The sequence below is a fragment of the Tachypleus tridentatus genome, chromosome 12 (genome assembly GCF_004210375.1).
Source record: "Tachypleus tridentatus isolate NWPU-2018 chromosome 12, ASM421037v1, whole genome shotgun sequence".
NCBI classification, from domain to species: Eukaryota; Metazoa; Arthropoda; class Merostomata; order Xiphosura; family Limulidae; genus Tachypleus; species Tachypleus tridentatus.
Window position 1 is genome coordinate 82,394,344 of NC_134836.1, and position 26,132 is coordinate 82,420,475.

The following is a 26,132-nucleotide window of genomic DNA, read 5'->3' on the forward strand; positions in this document are numbered from 1 at the left end:
CAGAAACTGATCTCTGAAATGTATGGAGGCATTAAAAGAGCGGTTGGGCTATACAAGAAAAAAACAGCACCACTGGAAGATTTAAACTTAAGTATCATTAATAATAAAGAAAAACAACTTGAGTACTGGATTGAAAATTACAGAACTTTATATTTAGTAAAATTGAAATCAAACACGAAGAGTATGATAAATTACCATAATTTAATGTTACGATGAGGCCATTTTAAAAGATTTAAAGAAAGCCATTAAATTTATTCTGAGTATTAATGTATCTGACAACGATTGCTTGCTTACTGAAACGTATAAATTTGTCAATGACAGATTGCTTTAAAATCGCCATTTAAATTACATTGTAATTTAAGGAAGAAAACAGGAAGGAAGTAGTATCTCAAGATTTTAAATATTCCAGATTTCTACAGTTATTCAAAAACAAGAAGTAACCATGAGAACTATAGCGGTGTTTCTTTGTTGAACATCGTCGATAAAATTGTCACTTGTATTAGGGGCTGTAATTTTTGGATGCGAGAATCTATCCTGAAAGTTAATGCGATTTTCTCTCATGATACTCCATCACTCATATGATATTTTCTGTCAACCAACTAAAGAAAAGTATAGAAAAAATGAATACCAATGTATTAATATACCTTCATTGATCCAATGTACAGTCAACAGAATGTTATTTTTACTGTTCTGACAACACTGGGTTACTCGTTGTACTCAATAGAAAACCACTTGCTCATTACCACGAGGTATGAAAGAAATTGTGGTGTAGAAAGTAAAGAATCTAATGCTTCTGGCATCATTAATGGAGTGAAACAGGGGTGTATATAAATATCTGCGTTCTTTATCATTATGAAACAGGGGTGTATATTAACATCTGCATTCTTTATCATTTATTTTTATTTCTTGTTTATTCATAATTTAAAAAATGAAATGATGGCATTTATTTTCAAACTGAGATTTCTTCAACTTCACAAGGTATAAAATGAAAAACCAGTTGAAAGAGAGGGTTTTGAAAGATTTTCTATTGTTTTTTTTTAGATTTTTCCTGTTAGATTTATTTATTTACTGAAATTAGCTGTATTTTAAATAGCTATTGATTTTTCTTCTTTATTTATCCTGACACTAGCGAAAGTACCAAGCTTCGTTCAGGTTATTAGGTTGGACACATTTTAGCATAAAACTATACTTTTATTGCTAGGCGACATGACATAAAAGCAGTTGTTGAAATTCAATGGCTTTCTATATATTAGAAGTTGTTATATAAGGAGCCACTTTTTCCTACGTGGTTTTCTACTTGCTTCTCTTATTAAAAATAACTTACTGACGTTTTACTGCTTCAACAGCACTTTTTTGCCTCTTTATTGGACAATATTGATTTAACTAAATTAATTTATTTTAGACAGCTATAAAATGTGAGGTTAAGGTATACTATAGAGTGAGGTTATAATACTTGCCACGCCATTTTTCATGGGCTATATGCTAATAATAGTTTAAAATGAATATAACAACCCAGAATAGTTTTAAAACCACAATAACATTTCACAATAACTAGAAAACCATCGTAATATCCCATAATAGTTCAAACAACACTCTTTAATATTTTATAATAGGTCAAAACCATTTAGTAATATCAATAATAATTAAAGAAAATCACTATAATATAATAGAAAACGCTTAATGAAAACAATGAGACTTTATAACGTCCTATAATAGTTAAAACCAATCTACAGCATACCATAAAAGTTAAAACTACTTTATAACGCCCCATAACACCTAACAACTACTATACAACATTCTATAACATCCCATAAATGTTACTAACTACTGCATAACAACCCATAATAGGTTGTCTCATAATAGTTAAAACTACCTTATAATATCACATAATAGTTAAAACGCTCTATAACATCCTATGAAAGGTGAAAATTACCGTATAAGAACCTATAATAATTTTAAAAACTGCTAGTAGGTGTACACCTAAATAAACAATAATAGCCATGTGCACACTCTCAGCGTTTACTTAGTATGAGTGCAAAATTTCAGGTTTATAGGTTCTTTCTCCTTGGCATTATGGCGATCACACATAAAACCTTTTATTATTACAACTTATAATTGTTTTTGGAATGGCTCAAGTTTCATTATATTATTTGAAATGTTTTATTTTTGAAACCTTCTCTCTTCCACACAAATACTTTGTTAGTGTTCTGTCTCTCTTTTCATTCAAATACTAAAGAATTTTTACACATTAAGCCCCATTACTTCACAACATTAACATGATCTTTGTTGGCAGGATGAAATAATCTAGAGAAAACAGCACAATGTTAGGAAACATATATAAATATGATTAACGTCTTTACAACTGATTTATTTTGTAGTTCTATATGATGAAGAAAATGCCAACCTTCAAAGCACTCCGGTTATCTGGTTTCTTTGATATTAACTTTATTAGGTTAAGGTTAAAACTTCCATTAACGTATTATATTACAATTTTAAAATCTCTGCTTCATCCATACTAGAAAGTCTCAATAAATTAATTATATTTCTTCTTAAGCGAATTTTAATATTACATGTGTGGAAGTTGTCTTCTCGATATATTATCCAATTGCAAACACTAAACAATATGACAGGAAAGTGTTAATACATTTGTTAGCAATAATATATTATGACTTGTACTTAAAATTCTGCATTATTATTATATCCTTTTCTCTTACATATTTTTTTATGCCCCTGTTCTAGATGCTCCCTACTGTCCACGAACTTGGGATGGTTGGCAGTGTTGGCCAGATACTCCTGCTGGTAAAATTACCTATATCCGATGTCCTGACCACATTTATTTTAAAAACGAACCGCCACAGTGCCCACGTAAATATATTTACTTCTAAACAAGTAATTTTGTTTTTGAAGAAGTAGTTGACGTTGAAGTTAAATTTAATGAGTTGTCACAATATGTCAAATAAATAATGATTTAATGGAAGACAGCATTATTAATTTGTCCAAAGTATTTTAAATAATTACATATATATTTGTTCAGAAGAAGTATAGCTGAATTCTGTGTTTTTATAGTTTTAATAGCAATCATGGATACTTCGTGAAGGTGTACAACAAAACAACGCATTTTGTTAAAATTTAAAAAAGCTGGAGACTTCAGGAAATTAAAAGAAAAATGCAAAATTTTTCAGAAGTGTACAAGAAAAAAAAATTATCTCTAATGGAGTTGTTAATGTTTATAAAAGGATATTGGATGATCAAGTCCCCTACAAATATTGTTCGCTAGGCACAGTCAGGTGGGTTAAGACGTTCGACTCGTAATCTGAGGGTCACGAGTTTGAATCCCTAGCGCACCAAACATGCTTGTCCTTTCAGCCGTGGGGTCGTTATAATGTTACTGTCAATCGTTGGTAAAAGAGTAGCCCAAGAGTTGGCGCTGGGTGATGATGACTAGCTGCCTTTCCTCTAGTCTTGCACTGCAAAATTAGGGACGACTAGCACAAAACTTCCACAAAAAGTGTTACAGTTTTTAAGATCTATACATAGTTACTGACATGTAAAATTCTTTATAGGACCTTTATGACACTAAATCTTATCACAGAAACTTCTTGCAAAATACAACAGTGAATCTAGGAAAATATTTATAAAACCAGAATTTTTGGTGGCTAGTACAATGATTCTCAATGTACGGATCGCAAGATCAGATCCCATAACAAAATATATTAGTTATTTTTAGCACTGGGGACGGTATGAGATGACATTATTAAAACAATATCCTGGTAGTAGGAAGCAGGGGTGAAGATATTTCTAAACCTTAACGCGTATGAATCAATTAGAGAACCCATTAATACAGCAACCAAAGTTCGTGAGAATGTCCAGAATTATCAGAGAGAAATGACGCTTGACAATGTGTGAATAAAAGAATAATAAGGTCAGAAAAGTCTAAATCCAAATATCTGTGGAAAACTCTCAACTCATCCATCAGTGCATTTAAACGAGAAACATTTCTGGACTACACTACAAAAGAAGTAAACACCAATAACACAAACTTTCGAGTTTTCACACCTTTATTCTAATTTACCAAATATCTAGCTAATGCACAGAAACTATGTTTAATGGTTCATACATTAGTTATGTTCCTGTTTATATATTAGTTTTTTCCGTTTCCAGCTCATAATTATCGTTAAAATCCTTAAAATATGTTTCCATTTAAGAGGTTTCATACTCTGGTAACACATTCTTAAATTAATGTCTAATTTATGATTTCCTCTTATTTCTTTATTTTACCTTTTATGTATTTCTACTGCTTCTTGAGTGTGTGTTTTGTTTGTAAGCATAGGACTACACAATGGGCTTGCTGTGCCGTAGCGACCTCGATTAACTAACCCCAATTTTTAATGTTATGAACCTTAAAATACCGTTAAGCAGTCAGGAGATCACGTTTTTAGGTAGAGTTTGGTTACGTACTATTTTATATAATTTGAATGTGAATTATAAGCAGTCGCTAGTTTTTTATTCCTTATATATCTTTGAGGCCTTGTAACTTGCATTAATTTTATTAAAACAGGTTTAGATTTGCCATCATCAAAATTTTACTTCACTGGAATAACTCAATAAATCTAACATGTCTTGATAGTTGTGATAACATGTTTAGTATTTACTGTAATATAACGTAGTTTTATCGGACTTTTAAAAAGTTTTCTTTATATATATATATATCATCTTAAACACCTAAAACTACAAATAGCATAATGCTGGACAGACGTTTGGTAACCCTGGATAGTTTTAAATCTAAATGACTTTAAAGGAATGTAAATAATTATGTGGACATATAAATCCCAATAATACGTCATACAACATATGGTCTACGTATGTAGAATATTTTTAGTCGCTGTTTCGATTAATAGCTTTTTATTATGTAGTGATTTTAACATTGTATTCCTTTTCATTGTATATACAGATGTTTTGTAGAAATGTTGTTTAAAATTATTTATCTTAGATAACGTTGATTTGTTTCCTCACTGCTATTCTTTCTACATTTTATATGTAAAAAGCAAGAAAACAAAGCATGTAATTATGAGTAAATCATTAACGAAATGTAAATCTTTCACCTAAGACATTTTTATTTATAAATGAAATGATTTAAGTACAAAGTCTAACATAATTTTTTCTAGGTTACGCCATGAAAATGTGTTGGCCAAACGGTACTTGGTTCGTTTCCAAGCAATCAAAGGAATGGACTGACTACAGTCACTGTGGAATTGTTGATGTAATTACTTACATTTTTACATGTGTAAAGAGTTGTATAAGTTGGAGAAAAAATACACTATGGCTTTGATTGGTATATGTCACATGTCAAGTCAACGATTAGACATTTCGTCTTTAAAGTATGGAAGCCATAAATATTGAAACATATACTTTTTCATTTATGTCGTTATCAAAGGCATTTTACAACAACATAGTGAAAGATAAATATGAGTATATATATTAAATAAGAGTATTATACGCGTAGCTTAAAGCTAGAACATATGAGTTCAACGATTCGAGTAAAAGTTCTGTAACCTCAGATATTGAATTAATTTTATTAACTAAAAATGCAGCATATTGAACATTCAAACGCTCTTTTTTAACGTGTTTATGCTTATATGTAAAGACTGAGGTTCTAGATATTTATTGCAAGTATATGATCTTTTTCTCCTACAGAATTTAAAATGTATTAAATTGTTTTTTATTTGTTTGTTTTTGAATTTCGCACAAAGCTACACGAGGGCTATCTGCGATAGCCGTCCTTAATTTTGTAGTGTAAGACCAGAGAGTGTTTGTGTTTTCTTATAGCAAAACCACCTTGGGCTATCTGCTGAGCCCACCGAGTGGAATCGAACCCCTGATTTTAGCGTTGTAAGATTAGAGAGACGGCAGCTAATCATCACCACCCATCGCCAATTCTTGGGTTACTCTTTTATCAGGCCTGACATGGTCTAGCGCGTTAAGGCGTGCGCTTCGTAATCTGAGGGTCGCGGGTTCGCGCCCGAGTCGCGCCAAAACATTCTCGCCCTCCCAGCCGTGAGGACGTTATAATGTGACGGTCAATCCCACTATTCGTTGGTAAAAGAGTTGGCGGTGGGTGGTGATGACTAGCTGCCTTCCCTCTAGTCTTACACTGCTAAATTAGGGACGGCTAGCACAGATAGCCCTCGAGTAGCTTTGTGCGAAAATCCAAAAAACAAACAAACAAACAAACAAAACTCTTTTATCAACGAATAGTGGGATTGACCGCACAATATAACGTCCACACGGCTGAAAGGGCGAGCATGTTTGGAGAGATGGGGATTAAAACCCGCAACCCTCAGATTACGAGTGGAATGCCTCAGCCACCTAGCCATGCCGGGCCTTACGCAACAGCAAAGGCTTCGCAGTTGTTAACTCTAATAAAAATACCCTTTATCTAAAAACACTGTTCTTGAACGTACTCTCCCCTTCTCCCAGCAGCTCAGTGGCACATCTGTAGGTTTATGACACAAGCTGTCAGATTTCGATACCCGTGGTGGGCACAAAACATATAGCCCATTGTGTAGCTTTGTGATCCTCAGACTGCGAATCAATTGCCCTAACCACCTGGTCATGCAGGTCCCACTAATTATGAATCTAGAAAGAGATGATGTGGAGTGCACTACAAGTCAAGTTTGATGTATAGTTCTGGGCGCGGCTTAATGGTTATACGACAGACTGTTTATTCTAAGGTTTTATGGCTTACGTCCCATTGTCGCAAAATCGAGCCCCACACTTTGCGGCCGTAGGTGCGCTAAAATATTACCAACTATTTAATTAGAGTAGCCAAAGAGATGGCGATGGATGGTGTTGATTGTCTACCTTCTATCCTGTCTCTCAGTTTAAAATTAGAGACGACTAACACAAGTAACCCTTGTGTAGCTTGTCACGAATATCTGAAACAAGTAAAATCAAGTTTAAAATATATTATTTATTTTGATTTGGAGAATTTGAACTTCAGTTATTGTTTTCCCCCTTTAATGATGAAACTTGCATCAAGTGAACTGTTTCAGCTTAATTATTGTCATATTACCAATAAATAGTTTCATGCCTCACTAAAAACCGGGTTTCGATACCCGTGGTAGGCAGAGTACAGATAGCATATTGTGTAGCTTTGTGCTTAATTCTAAACAAACAAACAAACAGTTTAATTTTAATATATAAGCGAATGTTTGTTTTCGAATTTCGCCCAAAGCTACACGAGATTTTTCTGCGTTAGCCGTCCCCATAATTTTGCAAAGTAAGACTAGAGAGAAGATAGCTAGTCATCACCACCTACCACCAACTATTGAGCTACTATTTTACCAACAAATAGTGAGATTGACTGTAACATTATAACGCCCCCACGGCTGAAGGGCAAGCATGTTTGGTGCGATGGGGATTCGAACCCGCGACCCTCGAATTACGAGTTGAGTGCCTTAACGCACCTGGCCATGCAGGGCCAAAATATATTAAACCTTTACAAGTTTGATTTCCTTAGGTAACAACACTATAGTCAATGGATTTATTTTTTTTAGTGATTAACTAATCTATTTGGAACCTTACCACTTTTTATTTCTTTTTTGATAAGTTGCATAACTGCTATCGAAATCAGCAGTTGCTAAAAGTAACTCATTTAGCAATATAAGATTTAAAAAAATAAAAAATGTGTTTTGAACACCTCGAATTTAACTCCAAAATTATTTTTAATATCAAAACAAGTGCGTATTTGCTGCTGTGTCATGCAAAGGTGTATTTCTCCTTCCTCATTTCAGCAAGTTCTTACACTTTCATTTTAAAGATTAGCATGAAAAGAATATAATCAATTCATTAAGTGGTATATTTCGTAATTATTTTCCTTTGTTTAGTTCGATAATTTTAGATTAAACCCAATTATTTTTGTCTGGAAAATTGAACTCTTATATATACTTTAAATTTCTGAACATAAATATGTACGCATAGAATCATATATTTTTAACCACAGAGATACTAAAATACACATTCGTATCTATTAGACTTATATACATTGTATAATTAGAGCAGTAGTAGCCCAAAGATGTTATAATTAACACTGGCACTTATTACATTCATTGAACACTCTATTGCTTCCAATACCACCTACTCTGTAATAGCAACATAAATATGAAGAATATTAAAGTAACCATAGAGTAAAATCGGCAGAAATTTGCATTTGTAGCATCATTCGTCATTTTGATTAACTTTCATGGCATCAACCAAAAAAATTCGTATAAAAACACAATTTAATGTAACAGAAATATTAGGAAATAATTCATACAACTTGCCACGGTGTTTAAGGTTGCAATTCCTTTACTTTATTTCAGGAAGACTACCATATATTTATCAAACACTTTTGTGCCTTGTATTCAGTTGGTATCATAGAACAAGGTGTATTCTCAAAACATCATAATTCAACATGCAAGCAAATGCACATTTTACTGATATATTTTGCACTCATATAGTGACCTATCTACAGTACCACTAAGGATTGTAATGTTTTACTTCCACTGCAAATGTAAACTGTTAGCTTACCAGTTACTTATTTGATCACACATGTCAGTTCTACTGTTACTGGCATCACTATCCAATGTTACTGAAAAATGACGAAGGTAACCGATACTATCCAGATTCTACTTTAGAATTTTTGATGAGTGATAACATTCGTTTATTCATCCATAGTGTGTCAACGAAAACAGTGGTGTGAGTATCTTTAACAAAGTTGACTTATAATTAGTGATAGAACAATGTGAAACCTAGATATATGCAAGCTTCTTGATGGGTCTTAAGAAGGTCCAGTCTTGAACTAGTGTAATGTTTAAAAGGATCAGTGTATACCGATCCTTCCTAATACATGAAAGAGATTTCTTATGTTTTTCTACATCAACAAGTAATTTCCTGATTTCAGTTTTAAGAGTGCATTGATAAAAGCCGATATACATTCTTAGGATGAGTTGCTGCCTAAAGCATTTCAAGATGTCATGAGATATCTTTCTTATTGGAACTTCTTCGGCTTAAGCTTAATGAATGGTTAGAAAGTAGCAGAAGAGTTCATTACACAGGTTAAATGCATGATGCAAAATTCATGTATTTATTCTAATGTGCATCATACAGTACTATTATTATTTAGTTTGAACTTTCAGTAGCCAGAAATTAGATTTAATATACTAAATCAATGTCTTCTCCACTGAATAAAGATTGTTTTGTTTGTTTCTTTAGGACTTTGCACAAAGCTACTCGAGGGCTATCTGCGCTAGCCGTCCCTAATTTAGCAGTGTAAGACTAGAGGGAAGGCAGCTAGTCATCACCACCCACCGGCAACTCTTGGGCTACTCTTTTACCAACGATTGACAGTAACATTATAACGACCCCACGGCTGAAAGGGCGAGCACGTTTGGTGCGACCAGGATTTGAACACGCGACCCTCGGATTAGGAGTCGAACGCCTTAACACACTTGCCCATGCCGGGCCCTGAATAAAGATAATAGTCGTTAAATATTTTCGTCGATTAAAAAGTCAACTTGTAAGTGGTGTTAGACAAGCCAAGAATAGACAGCTAGCTAGCTTAAGCAAAATGTAACAATAGAAACTCAGAATTAATTCGCTTGTATTGGACCTAAACCGTCGATAAAATATGCTCTGTATAGACGCCTCTGTATAGTTTGTAATTTCATAAAACTCTTGTATATAAATTACTATGTGTAGTCCCCTGTTGATATAGCGGTAAGTCTGCGGATTTACAACGCTATTAGAGGTTCGATTTCCCTCAGTGAACACAGCAGGTAGCCCGATGTGACTTTGCTATTAGAAAACACACACTAAATTGTATTGTTATTTATATATTAAAATATATCTGTGTGAAAAAAGAAAACAGTGTGACAGATATAATAAATTTGATTTATATCAACATTCAATTAACTTCTAAATTAAAATAAAAAAATATCCAGTTATCCTAAGACGTAACATACGCCACAATAAATTGGAGATTCATCCAAGTGAAATTATATTACGTAACAATGTAACACATGTGTTTCCAACGCACAACAGAACAGCTCTTACGTGTTAAAAATAATTATTTCAGTACAATAACGTTGTAATGCTGAAAACTGTCTCTAATAAAGATAAGGATTCTGGTGAATTATATCAGTTCAAGGACTTTGTCAAGCGAGATTATCGCTATAGTTCAATAGCACATTAAAGCTGAAATAGCTAAACTGAAAGATTTTATTAGAAATGAACGTAGCCCTCAATGTTTTTAACAAAATAAACATTACACAGAGTTGTATATAATTGGCGGAAATGAAGTGTTTCATATTCTCTGGCTGTTGGTGGAATTTTTTAAATGAAAACAGACATTCTATATCGAAAAGACCAGATTTCTTATGTCATACTTAACCTTGTTTAACAATGTACAGAAATTGACCTTTGCCTTAACATTTAGACCAGTTGTACCTTTTTATTATTTGATTTAAATGTTTTATATTAGTTTGTGTTATTTTCCAGTCACTACGTAAACGCTTGTACTTCCACATCGTTACATTTGCTGTGTCCATAACCGCACTTGTTCCAGCTCTTGTTATTTTCTTCAGTTACAAGTAAGTGGTTCTAAAACAGGAAAGAATTTTGAAAAGTAATTAATATTAATTTGATTATTTTTGATAGATAGACAAATAAAAGGAAGTTTTTTTTGGGGGGCAGTAGTATTGTTTTGTACGAGTTTGAAAATGTAAAAGTAGGGTACTAACTACATTTTGAGAAGAGTACCTTTTATGATAAGTATCTGCCAAAGTGGGCCCACACAGAAGTAAGAATACATAACACGCTAGACAAACGATTTATATTAGTCATATACCTGTAAAAGTAGTATTATAAAACTGTATAAATTATTATTGCATTTTTTCTTTCAACTAACCAGTGTATTGTAGTGAAAAGTCATTAAAACCTAATTATTTAGACATTAAATCATAAGTCTGTTTGCGTGTTAACATAAAGTAGATTAATCGAGAAACGAGGCTTCTGTTGTGAACTACTTTACAAAATATATTCATTAATTGAATAATTAACTCTAATAGGATTATCATAATATGTTTTGTATCGTCATGTTCAAAAGTAACAATGGTATTTATTGAGTTGTTAGTTCTGAATCTACATTTATAATAATTTTATTATAATTAAAAAATAATGTTTTTATTATAATTTAGTATTAATAATTTTAAAGTTTTGAAATTGATTTGCTATATAAATAAATAAACCAGTTTTTACCGATCTGATGTTAAGCTTGGATTTAAATGGATTTTATTTAGTTAGATAATTACATATAAATATGACAATTCTGATAATAAGACAAGTTTAGAAATTAATATTTTGTATGTCAAATGTTTATTACTATTAAATACATCTTATTTAACTACTTGTTTCGTAAGCCTTTTTTAAAATAAAAATGTAGATCTTGCTTAATATATTTCTTCCATAATACAACTGCTTTGAAATTAAGTTTATTTTTAACCTAACAGTAAATCTTAAAGATAACTTTACAATGTAATTAACTCTTGTCATTATGTATTAAAAATTAACTCTTTCCATTCTAAACATTATAGATAAATTACTTGTAAGTTAAATTTAATTATTTATTCACTTAATGATTTTATATTAACTTTAAAACTACATTTCTCAATTAAGTCACTGTAACTGCCTATATTTATATTCTTTATCAAGAATGTTTAAGAGGTCATGATATCGTAAAATTACTCAGTTAAAGAATATAATAAGTCTTTAATAGAATCTGAAAAACCTTTTTAATACAATTAGAAGATAAATTATCTTTGTTATTAATGTTTAGTTATTCAAAGCTTTTTACATGTTGTTAAGAGCATTTTCAAGAATGATTTATATATGCTACTAGTTGTAGTGCCACAAGCCATATATTCAAATCTATATAACAGTAGATTTGTGGCTCATTTCGATGTCAATGAGATCTCTGAAGAAGGATATTCGTAAATAAAAAATTATCAGCTGACGTATAACCAAAGCAATTATTTTTAAAAGAATGGATCCTTCGGTATTTCTCTATCGAAGCTGAAAAAATCAGTTAAATTTAATTATTTATTCACTTAATGATTTTATATTAACTTTAAAACTACATTTCTCAATTAAGTCACTGTAACTGCCTATATTTATATTCTTTATCAAGAATGTTCAAGAGGTCATGATATCGTAAAATTACTCAGTTAAAGAATATAATAAGTCTTTAATAGAATCTGAAAAACCTTTTTAATACAATTAGAAGATAAATTATCTTTGTTATTAATGTTTAGTTATTCAAAGCTTTTTACATGTTGTTAAGAGCATTTTCAAGAATGATTTATAGATGCTACTAGTTGTAGTGCCACAAGCCATATATTCAAATCTATATAACAGTAGATTTGTGGCTCATTTCGATGTCAATGAGATCTCTGAAGAAGGATATTCGTAAATAAAAAATTATCAGCTGACGTATAACCAAAGCAATTCTTTTTAAAAGAATGGATCATTCGGTATTTCTCTATCGAAGCTGAAAAAATCACACGGATTTGTTTTTTTGTTTTGTTTGTTTTTTTGGAATTTCGCACAAAGCTACTCGAGGGCTATCTGTGCTAGCCGTCCCTAATTTAGCAGTGTAAGACTAGAGGGAAGGCAGCTAGTCATCACCACCCACCGCCAACTCTTGGGCTACTCTTTTACCAACGAATAGTGGGATTGACCGTCATATTATACACCCTCACGGCTGGGAGGGCAAGCATGTTTAGCGCGACGCGGGCAAAAACCCGCGACCCTCGGATTACGAGTCGCACGCCTTACGCGCTTGGCCATGCCAGGCCCAAATAACAGGGAAAGTGACTAGAATAGTCGAGTCTCGAAACTACATCCAAGTCGAACTGAAACACTCTTATTTTCAAAGAAAGACAATCGTTACGAAGAAGAATAATCGGATCTAAAAACCTCATTCTGATAAAGCTGTGCATATCTCTTGGAACAATTAAGAAGATATGAACAAGGGATTGAAATGGATGAAAGCTCACAAGCTAGAAATATCAGAATAATCACGTAACTTTCGTTCGACTGCATACTAGTTAGATCACTCGATGAAAGGACAAGCATGTTTGGTGTGAAGGTGATTCGAACCCGCGACCACTGGATTACGAGTTGAATGCCTCAACCACCATGTTGGGCCTCAACATACAGAGAAGGTATTTCAAAAACATCACTGAACCAAAAACATTGTTGTGAGAAAGTCTAATTAAGCCACAGTCTGATTATAAAGTTTTTAAAAACATTGTTGTGAGAAAGTCTAATTAAGCCACAGTCTGATTATAAAGTTTTTAAAAACATTGTTGTGAGAAAGTCTAATTAAGCCACAGTCTGATTATAAAGTTTTTAAAAACATTGTTGTGAGAAAGTCTAATTAAGCCACAGTCTGATTATAAAGTTTTTAAAAACATTGTTGTGAGAAAGTCTAATTAAGCCAGTCTGATTATAAAGTTTTTAAAATAAAAAATGTTTTTGCATTACTGTGTTTCCTTTAATTACATTTAATTGAAAAACGTTTAACTTAAAACAGTTTTTTTTCCATTATATATGTTTAACATATGAAAGAGTTTGATAATGAAAATAACTCCTAGATAGAAATATATAAAAGTGAGATTTGTATACTTTTCTTTAAAGAGAGTAGTGAAGGAAACGTAACATAAAATATTGATTTAGAATTCACATGACAAAAAGGAACTGTTAAGTTAAAAATTTAAACAAAAGATATAAAAATTGATAAAATATAATGATTCCATGCACTTCTCGTTTCCTGTTTTGTTGATGTAAACAGTTCTGACCCTTCTTCGAAAAGTTGGTTCAAACCAAATTAGTTTGATTTAAAATTATATCACGATTGATACTCTATGAGGTAAGTACAAAAAAATACAAAAAGCTCTCTTCAGCCTAATGCAACTGATTTAATTTTTAATATTTTATTATATCTGGTTTTTTATCAAAATTTAATTGCTCTAAAGAAAATCAATATTCAATTAGCATTCATATTTTATTAATACTTTGAAAATCAATTCCAGATAAACTGAGTGTTCTAGTCCTAAGCTGTGTCACAAAGACTTTCCATATATGTATAAAAATAAGTCATTTCAGATAATATTTTTTGAATATCTAAAAATTCAAGTACTATTATAAGTAATAGTAATAAGTAATAGTATGTCGCCTTAAATAAAATACTTTCAGCTGAAGAATTCTTTAAATAATAAAAAATGACATACTCAATAAGATTCTGCAGAATATCCAGTAGGTTTATATTGCATTCTGACAGTTCTGAGCTTTTTACCAGGCAACTTCAAGTTCACCGTATCACCATGCACAAGAACCTCTTCCTGTCACTCTTGTTGAATGGTATGTTTGTTATCATCTTCAGAACTATGGTAATGACAGAAGAATCTGATGAAAGAGGTGATGGGCAGAACTTCTTTCAACAAAATGGGGTACGTTTCACATTCAAAGTAACTCTAAAGTGTTAGCTGTTTCATAAACTAACAGATAAACTAAGCTTACTAACACTTTTTAATTATGGTCGATATTAGGGCACATACTACAAATACAAGCTAAATCTGTGTGTCGGTGAATTGTCAAAATTCTGGCAAAGTAGTACTAGCAACAAACATTGAGTTTGTTTTTTTATGCTTGCCCCCAGTGAGACAGACATACAATGTAAGAAACCGGGTTTTGATAACCGTGGTGGGCAGAGCACAGACATTCCATTGTGTAGTTTTGTGTTTAACTTCAAACAAACAAACCTCAAACAAAAGTTTTTATGCGTTAAGTGTTTCATTCTTTGGTTATTTTTGTTTAACTCTTGGCAATAAATATGCAGATAAAATCAGACGAATAATAGCAAATAAATAAATAAGTGAACCCCACTTGCCATATGTTAACAAGAACTATACTATTCCTGTGTCGTTAATTTGCGATGGACCAATGCAGTAGAAAATTATAACAATATTAACAAGCAATCACAATTTCCCAAAACTTGTGATTATTATTTTTTAAATTCTAAAATGTAAAGAATAAATGTTTACAGTCATAAATAAAATAAGAAAGTTAAAGTATAACAGTTATGCATTACTTTGATAAAAAAAAAAAGAAACCTAACACTGACATAGTGCATCTTATTTATGTTTTGCCAGTAAGCGGAATAACATTTTATGTATTTTTAAACTATAATATTAGTTATATAATATAGTAAACAATATAAAAAGAGGCTTATAAACTTATAAATTTAAAAATAAATGAAACAAACCGTATTTCACATTAATATAACTCGTTGGTAAGTTTTGTAAAATTCAATACTTCTAATATTATCGGTGTTTACGTTTAACTAAGAGTGCTTAATTGATTTATGCGATTTTGTTTTACATAGACTTAAATCCAGATAGTACTGTAATTTTTCGGTATTTAAATTATTTTAACGATTTAAATTTATACAGTTATAAACAGTTTATAAAAAAAATGGGTACTATATCAAATTTTAATTTAATGAAAGATACAACCGTTGAGTTTTGTGTAAACAGTAGCGTTTGTTTTTCGCTTTCTAGTCTGGTTGCAAAGTCCTGTTTGTGATAACAAAGTACCTTCGTATGACCTCATACATGTGGATGTTCTGTGAGGGGTTCTATCTACACAAGCTTATTGTGGCTGCATTTGCTGAACAGAAAAGCTTGGTTTCCTTCTACGTTATTGGGTGGGGTAAGTACCATGGAGTGTCAATTTCACTTTAGTGGTTCGCATGAGTATTAGAGTTATATGAAACATTTTATCCGTTTCATTACTGTTGTCCTGGATGAAGGTAACAGTTGTAAAAGCGTGTATGCTTGTTTTTTGTGGGTTTTTTTTTTGAGAAATGAATATACACGGTCACAAATAGAATTTACATTATATGCTAATGGCTTGAATTAGTATCATAGTAAGCGTACTTATGATGCCAATACTCTCTAAGTTGCCCAAAGTAAGAAGAAATAGTGTATGTTTTACACTAATGAATAGCATTAACGTAAATTAGCTTTAATCAAACAATCAACAAATTTAGAGAAAATAAGTATAGCATGATGTTAGGTATAAGATGGTATAATTATAAAAATAGGGGAAGGGTGACTAAAGATTTTGTTCTCTTAATAAATATAAGAAAAACAAAATAAAGTAGAAAAAACACACATTATAAAGTATTGGCAAAGGTGGGATAAGAACAAAATACAGTAATAGTATTAAATGTCATACTTTTGGACAATATAAGAACCAAACGTAAAATAATTTGTACAAAACATTTACTCAGATGGTTAAACTATCGATTTGTATTCCTACTTTAGGAGATTCTCGCGGGACTCTAATCTTCATTTCCTGATGAAGACGCTAAGAAAGCATGATTATATTCTAGTACACATAACTCCATCAACGCAAAACTTTATTAACTATGGAAACTGTAACAAATAGCATCAGCATGTATTAAAGTTTTATATTTTCATAAAGTAATTTTATGTAATATGTTTTATAAAAGTACAGTCAAAAGAAAATATAGGAGTTCTTTGACGTTTGTTTGTTTTTTTATTTCGTGCAAAACTTCACAAGGGCTATCTGCCCTAGCCGTCCCTAATTTAACAGTGTAAGAAAAGGCAGCTAGTCATCATCACCCACCGCCAACTCTTGGGCTATTCTTTTACCAACAAATAGTGGGATTGACCGTCACATTATAACGCCGTCACGGCTGAAAGGGCAAACATGTTTGGTGCGACGGGGATTCGAACCAGTAGCTCTTTGACAAACAACTCATGTTATAACTAATGTTCATTTTGACGCTCACAAGGTGACCTTCAGCGCTAAAAACATTAAAATACTTGTATTGTGCAGCATTTAGTTTCTTATTCACCCCTTCTGTCTGGTTTGTTTTAATTTTAGTTTACTGCCTTATAAAGCGCAGATAACCCTCGTGTAGCTTTGCGCGAAATTCAAAAATAACCAAACAACCAAACAACTCTCTTATAAAATATACCTCTGTAAAGGCTTGATTTATTTTGTAAAGACTCAAAAATTCTTTTTAACGTATAATTAACACATCTTTAAATTAATGTTTGACAACTTTATTAGGAATATTAAAAGATAAAATTCAATAAAAAACACCCAATATATATGAAGATTTTACAAATTAGGGCATTTGATCAAAGACATCGATATTCAAAATTTGCTTTTGCAAGAAGCTGGCATTGCTTAAATAGTTTTAGTATTATGCTGATGCTGGCTCACCTTCAGCTTATGCAATTTTTTTTTATATTGACTCTGTTTTAACTGCTGTTTAATTTTCTGCTTCAATAATGCTTTATTTAATGCATTGTTATTTCTGTTCTGCATTAAAGGACAATGGTGGGTTTTAAAGAAATCTCTATAAATATTAAACTGTATAATATTTAACCATGAATGATGCCCAAGTCATTCGTAAATTTATACTGTTTCTACAATCCAAACATACATACATACTAGCCATAGACGTTACAATGAAACAAAATTAATAAAGTGCTGCCTCATTTTACCATTATGATAAATGTCGTCCATCATGAATGACAAGTACAGCTGTCTTTAGTACAAACGAAGCATTCACTACGACGGACATAAAAGAGATCATCACGTGTTATTAGTTACAACTGTTTTTGTTGATAAATCAACTGGTATAGGAAGCATTTATTAAACGCTTCAAAGCCATCATAATTTCATCGTCAGTAATCTGATACATCAGACGTACATAACAAACAAACACAGCCTGTTTATCATATCTTGGGGGATAAAAATTCCTTATCACGAAACAGTTGAGAAAATTATATAACTCTTACTATACCCACAGTGACCTGAAAATTTTTATGAAATCCGACTAAAACAATTTTATCCACTAAGAAAGATCATTTGCCGACTGTCCATTGTTCACATCTACTTGCACATAACTCTTCTATTCTTAAAACCACACGTCACCTTGAACTACAAACATTTTAACACATGGGCATATCAATAAAAACTGGCAATACAGATTTCTCGCTACAAAACTTTAAAACTCTTTCAACAGCCAAACATGACATTGAACTTTTAATAATAAAAATATAATACATATACTCTTCTTCCGTCTCTAAGTATTAATGTAACGGTTTTAATGTAATATATTTATTTTTATTCTATATTTGTTTCAGTTAAATGTATATTTAAAAATGCATGTAACATATATTGTTGAATGTGTATTACGAAAGTCCCGCCTGTTCTCTAAGTTTGTAGACGATTTTCGAGCGTAAGAATCAGCAAGTTACGATGTGTGAGTGTGAAATACTAGTGACTGCTAGTGTTATTGCCAGCTGAATTTTCGAGAATCTTTTCTGATAAGCTTTTGCTTATGAGCTTAAGGTAACCATTGTAACACGCGGGAGGCAGTATAATATTGTTGTCGGTTTGCTGTGGTCAGTATACTACAAACCTTTGAAGCTATAATTGTGACAAACGCTTATTAATCAGGAAACAATGGATATTGAATATTTCACAAGGAACGCTTTTAGATTTTAAACATTATAAACTTCAGTGAATTAACGTCGGACGTTAGTATTTCTACGAGAACATTAGATATTTTCTTGGGGAAAAACGCAGGTGTGAAGAAACTAGCTTCATTTCCCGTCAAGAGAAGTGTATCTGTCTACCAACATAGAATTATTCGCTCCTTGTGAACAGTCGATAAAATATTCGTTCCAGTCAGATGGAAGACTCGGTTCTTATAAGTTTGTAAAATATTTGCATATAAACTATTATTTGTAATAATCATTATTATAAATTTTATTGTTGTTTGCATATTAAAATATATTTATGTTAGTATACATCATAAATTTAGTATAACATTCAGTTAACTTCTAAATTCAAATTTCAGTTTCCATTTATTTGAAATCGTAACAACATACGTAACATAATAAATCAGAGACTCGTCCAAGAATAATTATAAGATGTAACAACATCTTGAACAAGAAATTACAAAAATCATGATCCGTCAAATAAGAAATATTGGTTTAATTCCAATATAAATTCTCAACGTATAATCAGATCTATCAATAATAGAGATACGCGTATACATTCGTGAATCCAATTTCACAAAATAAGACTCATTCGATAAGTTGATTTAATTAGACCTCCTGAAACTGTGACCAGCTTTAATTTGAGTATGTTTCATTAGCAGTAACTAGGGTTAATTTATCAATGAAGCTCGTTCTTCAAATGTCTTCAGTGAATAAATGGTACTTTCTTAATCGTCTTGTTATTAGATTGGTTTAAGAAAAACTTAACTATAAAATTCTGTTCATTTAAATTATAGGAGTAGTTTATACGAGGTATAGTTATGTAACGAGCTTTCACTGTATTATTTGAGATTTGATAGATAAACCTTTCACTTGTTGAAGTAAACTTGAGTATCAAGAGAAGTACACCTGTCTATCAACATAAATTAATTTCCTCCTCGTGAACTGTCGGTAAAATATTTAATTCCAGATCAGAAACTCATCCGAGATAAATTATAATACGAAGCAATACACAGTCTCCAAAGTCAAACAACAAACATGTATTAAGAGGACGACATTAGAAATTTGTCTCGGGATTTTTTAATTCGTCAGGAATCTTGTAAATAATCGTCTTATTGAGAATTCATCAATGAGCGACAATGATGAACATGAAGAACCTAATTCATCTATTGCAGTTCCATTTGTTAGAAGTAAACTGGTTGCTGAGCAATAAAAGGATCCAAAAGATGAATTGGAGAAAGTTCCGAAAGGTTACATTTCAAAAATGGTGTGTTTTCGCGAAAATGGAGAATACCAAATATACCAGCTGCACAAAACTGATTTATTGTTTATCAAATTGTTGTTACAAAAGCATGTTATTCGGAAATATTGAAATTTGCACATGAACTTCTCATAGGAGATTACCTGGTGTCAATGAAATGTGTTACAAAGTTATGGGACTTTTCTTTTGGCCAAAAATTAGGCAAGATGTTTCTCATTTGTGTAAAACTTGTTATACATGTCAATATGTTGAAAAACCTAACCAGAAAATTCCCGTTGCCTTTTTCGAACCTATTCCTTCTTTTGAAGAACATCTCAATTGTATTATTATTGATTGTGTTAAGCCAAAAAATAATATTTGTGTGTAAGAAAATTCACGTGATTTGTAATTTTATCATCATTAAGTTATTTGTGTTGATTGCATTATGTACTGTCGTGATTTCTGAAATTGTGTAATTCTTTGACAATATAATGTACACATATTGTTACCGATGCATATCTTAGTTAAAAATTGTCTAACTTCCAGTTTGTAATTCCATAGGAAGAGAGGTGTAACGGATTTAATATTTTATATTCATGTTAATATCTACATATGTTTCAGTTTAATATATATTTAGAAACGCATGTAACGTATATTGTTAAATGTGTATTACGAAAGTCCCTTTTTTCTTAACTTTGTACATGATGTCTGGGCGTAAGAATCAACAATTTACAATGTGTGAATGTGAAATACTAGTGACTGCCAGTATTTATGCCAGCTTAATTTTCGAGAATCTCGCCTAATGAATATAAAGATAACCCTTTCAATACGCGGGACATGGTATAATACTTTTCTGGGTTTGCTGGGGTCGGTATACTATAAACTAGGTGGACTCAGCAGATAGCACGATGTGGCTTTCGTATAAGAAAACCCACACATATACTACAAACCTCGGAAGCTATAATTGTGACAAACGCTTATTAATCGAGAATAAACAGATATTTGATCAGGAACGTTTTTAGATTTCGAACAGTACAAATTATAGTGGATTAACGTCGGACGTTAGTATTTCTATGAGGACATTAGATATTTTCGTCGGGAAAACTTCAAGTGTTAAGAAGCTAGTTTCTTTCCCGTCAAGAGAAGTGTACCTGTCTGTCAACATGAACTGTCGATCAAATATTCAGTTCCAGACGAGAAACTCGTCCGAGATAATTTATAATACGAAATAATACACAGTCTCCCCTTGATTTAAAATTTAATTTAACTGTTTCATTCGTGCCATACTTTTCATTTTGTTTTGTTATAATTTGTATATTTAAACTGTTTATGTTGTAATTACAAATATAATTTGTTTGTTTTGTACGTCTAGATTACTAATGATGGAATTTTAATAATTCTGGAACTTTTAATAAATACTTACTATTATCACATTCGTGCTTTACTTTATTATTAACTTAAGTTTTCCGAAAAATGAGTCGATTACTAGCTGTAATTTTGACTGGCAACATCTATTGTATAACGTACACTAGTTTTTGTAAGGGATTAAATAAAACTTTCCTATTGTTTGTATTCTAATCATAATATACATCAGGAAGTTAATGATCAGCGATTAGTTAGAGCTATTGTTTGTATTCTAATCATAATATACATCAAGAACTTTATAAACAGCGATTAGTTAGAGCTATCCTAATTAGAGAAAACATATCTTTTCATTTTAAGTCAATGTATCATTTATTGTCAGCGGTTAGTTATGGCTGTTTTTAATATACAGAATACATAATGCCTACAACAGAATCGTCCTTGTGAGTAAACGGTAAGTTTACAGCTTTACAATGCTAAAATCCAAGTTTGGTTTTCATTCAGACATATCATTGTATAGCTTTGTGGTAATTAAGGAACAACAACTGTATCATAATGTCTATTAATCACCGTATTTTAGAACTAATAAAATAGTTATTTTTTTATCTTTTTCCCGCTAATAACAATTATTGAAAACTGGAGCAACTTGTTTTCGAAAGTAAACATCACTAAAGGAAAAACTTTAGTAATGGCTAATAACTGAATCATATATTTTTATAATTTATATTTTTCTGCATAAGCATAAATTTTTATATCCGATCAACTTTAAGTAAGTTTCTTGCATGATCGTCTTTGTTTGAACAATATTATTTTTGTTTCAACATATTTATATCGGTTTATAGTTCATATTTTTCAGTCAGTTGGTGATATATTATGTTTATTTTCAGATCGATACTTTAAATTAGCTTGTAATAATATACTCTTCAAAAAAAGAAACGCAAAAGGCAAAATTTGAGACAAATTGTTAACAAGTTTATTCCGGGTAGTTCTGTATGACATGTGTGAAACTTTGCACATTCACTGCTGAACATCCAAAGTCTGCAAAGGCGAAGTCCACGCTCACTAGTTGAAGTTTAACGTCACTCAACGTCAATAACGAGTATGCCCCCCGTAAACATCAATAACTGCTTGGCATCTCCTGCCCATGGAAGCGATGAGATGACGAATCACATCCTGTGGAATGGCTGTCCACTCAGCCTGCAAAGCTGCTGCAAGCTGAGGCAGAGTCTGCGGTTGAGGTTGTCGCCGTCGCAGACGTCGGTCCAACTCGTCCCAAAGATGTTCGATGGGGTTTAAATCTGGTGATTTGGAGGGCCAGGGAAAAACGTTGATGTTGTGGTGTCTCAAGAAGACAGTGGTGAGTCGGGCTGTGTAAGGACGGGCGTTGTCATGTTGAAAAACGTCGTTGACGTTCACCATGATGGGTTGCACATGGGGCCTAAGAATCTCGTCGACGTATCGTTGAGCCGTAAGATTCCCTCAGATGTGGAAAAGGTCTGTTCTGGCATTGTAGGCGATGGTAGTCCACATCATGACGCTGCCACCACCAAATCTGTCAACTTCCTGCACACAGTTTGCTGCAAAACGTTCACCTCGGCGAAGGTAAACACGGGTCTTTCCATCCTGCCTACGAAGCATAAAACGTGATTCATCGTTGAAACAAACATGCCTCCATCGTCGATGAGGCCATACCCGATGTGCTCGAGTTCACTGCAGCCGTGCTTGACGATGTTGCTGGGTGAGGATGACGCCTCTGACTGGACGTCGAGGTCGGATTCCTGCATCTCGTAGACGGTTGCGTACGGTCTGATCGGAAATCCTACGTAGCCTTGGTATGGTTGAGGCAGTAGACGTCGCAGTGGTGGTCCTATCCCGAAGGTGACGTAACCGGATGTAGCGATCTTGTGCGGGCGTGATCACACGAGGTCTACCAGATCGTGGACGGTCATGAGTTGATCCATGTTGTTGGTGACGATTCCATAGCCTTGTGATGGTGCTTGGGTGACATTCACAGCTCTGGCAACATCTGATCGAGGTTCGCCTGCTTCCAAGCGACCATTGGCTTTGTTGCGTTGTGCTTCAGTCAGTCTTTGCGTAACTGTATTGCGTGTCGGTGGCTTAACACTGAGCTATGGAAACCGAGAACCCGTCACTTTTATAGGGATTTTGCATATGTTGCACTTGCAGAACATGCAGATCTCTCAAACAAATTTATTGGACAAGCATGCGTTTTGGCGAAAAATCCAATGTTTTCTCTTTAAAATAAAAAAATATCCCTTTTGCGTTTCTTGTTTTAAAGAGTATATATTTTTCCACTGACTAACTTTAAAGCAGTTCGTAACAATGGTATCCTCATCTTTACAATATTTTATATCACTCTATAATGGTGCATCACTATTTGAGGTGGATAATTTTAATTATTCCACATACTATTCCACTTTCCATTGTAACACGATCTTTACTGTCCGACGAAAGGCGTATGCTCGAAACGTAGCACAAGATAAACCAGAAAAAGTTTTAATTGAAACTTGTCAATTTATTGTTTACTATAATTTATTCAAGCTATGTAGTAGTATTATCATGTATACAATATGAATGACAGCTAAACCTCGTTTGTTTTTATCTGATACAGGGTTTCCCATAATACCAGTAGGCATATACGCTATCCTTCGAAAGACTCTGAAGGATGAAAGGTAAGCTCTGAAACTTGATTTTTTTTTTTATACAGAAGGGACTGTCTTTAAAATTATGTATTCTAACTCTGTTTGCATAACAAAACAGACTAATTACTGGAACAAGCAGCAATATTATTATAAAAAGAAGGCTATGTTCTCCCAATGTTTCCTTGTTTAACTTACTTTTACACAACATATTTACATGACTTATCTTCTTATGAAACTTGGCTCTTTTTTTTCTATTATTACTTCATCATATAGCTGACTCGTGTGTTCATTATAAGCTAACTCATGTATTTTAATTATGCACGTGTAAATGTAAACTTTTTTGGAATTGTATCACAACTTTGTGTTTTGCTTAGAATTTTCAAAACCAACAAACTTGAATGTAATGAAAAGTTATTATGTTTATACACACACACGCACCAACATGTTTACTTTTCATGTTGATCTGTTTCATATGTTGCATAGTTTTAAAATATCAAATGACAACAGCGATGTTTAATCCTCCATTCTTAGATTTACATCAACACCGAAACAGTAAAATTTAGTGACGATCGTGTCTCTAGTAGCTGTAGTATGAATATTAAGAAGCATGAAATATATTTTTTCAAAACTACTATAAATGCTATAGATGGAAAACCGCTTGCGTTTTCTACTTCAGTTAAATATCTCACTGTCAGATATGTTATTTGTAACATCTACATTCTGGTTACATCGTGTTTTGTTTGGGCAACAACTAACAGAGGAACAAAAACTGTAACTTTTCTTTGCAGTAAGTTTCTTTTAATTTGAAATAGATGTGAAGTTGGTGATTTTAATGTGATGTAAGAGTTATTGTAAGGAGAGGAAATCTTCTGTATTATTAAAATAATTAACAGAGCTGCAGCTTTTGAGAGGATATTTGTTTAACTTTGTTACAAATTTTCAACCACTCCTGCGGTCATTGTGAGATAAATGTCGTCGATTGTATGAAATAATGGAAGAGTATTTTGTTTCAATTTATAAAGTATACAGGATGGCACCTATGTTTTGATTTAAATTAGGTTTCAGTGCACAAATAATTAAGGCTTGAGTTAAGTGATAAAATTAACCACATGGTTAGCAAAGAATCAGAAAATGATAATTATAGTCAAATAATCATGGAGTGCCTACTAAAAGCAGCTACGGACACTGTACCAAAACAACAACACACAACCATAAACAACGCATGGAAACCAACCAAACAACTATTAACACTGATAAAACAACGAAGACAACTAAGAAGACGTTTCATGGCAACAAGAGATCAAGAAATAGAAACACAAATAAATAGTATCAGAAATAGTATCAGAATTAAATTAAAACTGGGACAACTTGTGCTACCAACTACATGAACAAACTGACCCTAGTCAGTTGCACCTAATACAGTGCGATGTTTTCTGTATTAAACTGTAACTTTTCATAAGTTACACGCACCACATGGTGTTGAAAAAATACCCAACACTGGAACATAACGACACCTTAGCAAGCAGCAATAAAGAAAAAGCAGAAGCCTTTAGACATCAACTACAAAACACACAATGACCCAGACATGAACAACTATTTCTACAACAAAGTAAACAGCAATGTAACAAATAACATAAAATTATACAAACCATACTTTCAAATCAATATTATTAACAATAACACTGATAATAGTTATGACTATAATACTCTATTGCTCATCAAAAAAATAACACTAACTGAACTCAAACAAACAGTCAAGAATTCCAAAAATAAATCACCAGGAAATGATGGCATACAAACAAATTTCCTCAAAAAAGGCACTCCAAAATTATTTGACCACCTATTAGCTATCTTTAGTTTATCTTTCTACTCTGGATACATCCCAGTTTATTGGAAGCAAGCTAATATATTAATGTTCCACAAAGAAGGAAAACCAGCTAATAAGCCAAATAGGTATCGACCAATCAGCCTGAACGAATAATAAGTAATAGACTCTCCACCTTTTCGGAGATTACTTCGAAATTTCCTGAGGAACAAAATGGATTTAAAAAATTTAGACAAACGACAGATAATTTAATTAGGTTAACTGAAACGATAATAAATAGCTTCCATAAAAAAGAATGCACTGTCGCTTGCTTCCTCGATATCGAAAAATAATTCTACACTGTACGGTACAATGGTCTTCGGTTCTGTATGAATGAAATGTGACTACCGCGCGGAATT

At 32.4% G+C, this 26,132-nt stretch overlaps 2 protein-coding genes across 8 annotated transcripts in view; one reads left to right on the forward strand and one right to left on the reverse strand.

Annotated features, from left to right (window-relative positions):
- Positions 1-26,132, forward strand: part of LOC143233814 (calcitonin gene-related peptide type 1 receptor-like) — a 57,957-nt gene that overhangs the window by 11,295 nt on the left and 20,530 nt on the right. For all 3 annotated transcript variants that reach the window (XM_076470525.1, XM_076470527.1, XM_076470526.1), the window contains exons 4-9: positions 2,740-2,865; positions 5,166-5,260; positions 10,537-10,628; positions 14,396-14,546; positions 15,657-15,807; positions 23,879-23,939. In XM_076470525.1, coding sequence (XP_076326640.1) covers positions 2,740-2,865; positions 5,166-5,260; positions 10,537-10,628; positions 14,396-14,546; positions 15,657-15,807; positions 23,879-23,939 — 676 coding nt within the window. The remainder of the gene's footprint in view (positions 1-2,739; positions 2,866-5,165; positions 5,261-10,536; positions 10,629-14,395; positions 14,547-15,656; positions 15,808-23,878; positions 23,940-26,132) is intronic.
- LOC143233815 (uncharacterized) overlaps positions 1-26,132 on the reverse strand; it is a 55,829-nt gene that overhangs the window by 10,868 nt on the left and 18,829 nt on the right. For 2 of the 5 annotated variants that reach the window (XM_076470529.1, XM_076470528.1), the window contains one exon: positions 14,328-14,481. Coding sequence is in view for 1 of the 5 variants with exons in the window: in XM_076470531.1 (XP_076326646.1) it covers positions 10,623-10,638 (16 nt within the window). In the remaining 4 variants the exon portion in view is untranslated. Of the gene's footprint in view, positions 1-3,189; positions 3,468-10,498; positions 10,639-14,327; positions 14,482-26,132 lie in introns of those variants that run through there. The other 3 variants (XR_013018329.1, XR_013018328.1, XM_076470531.1) reach the window with 3 other exon arrangements.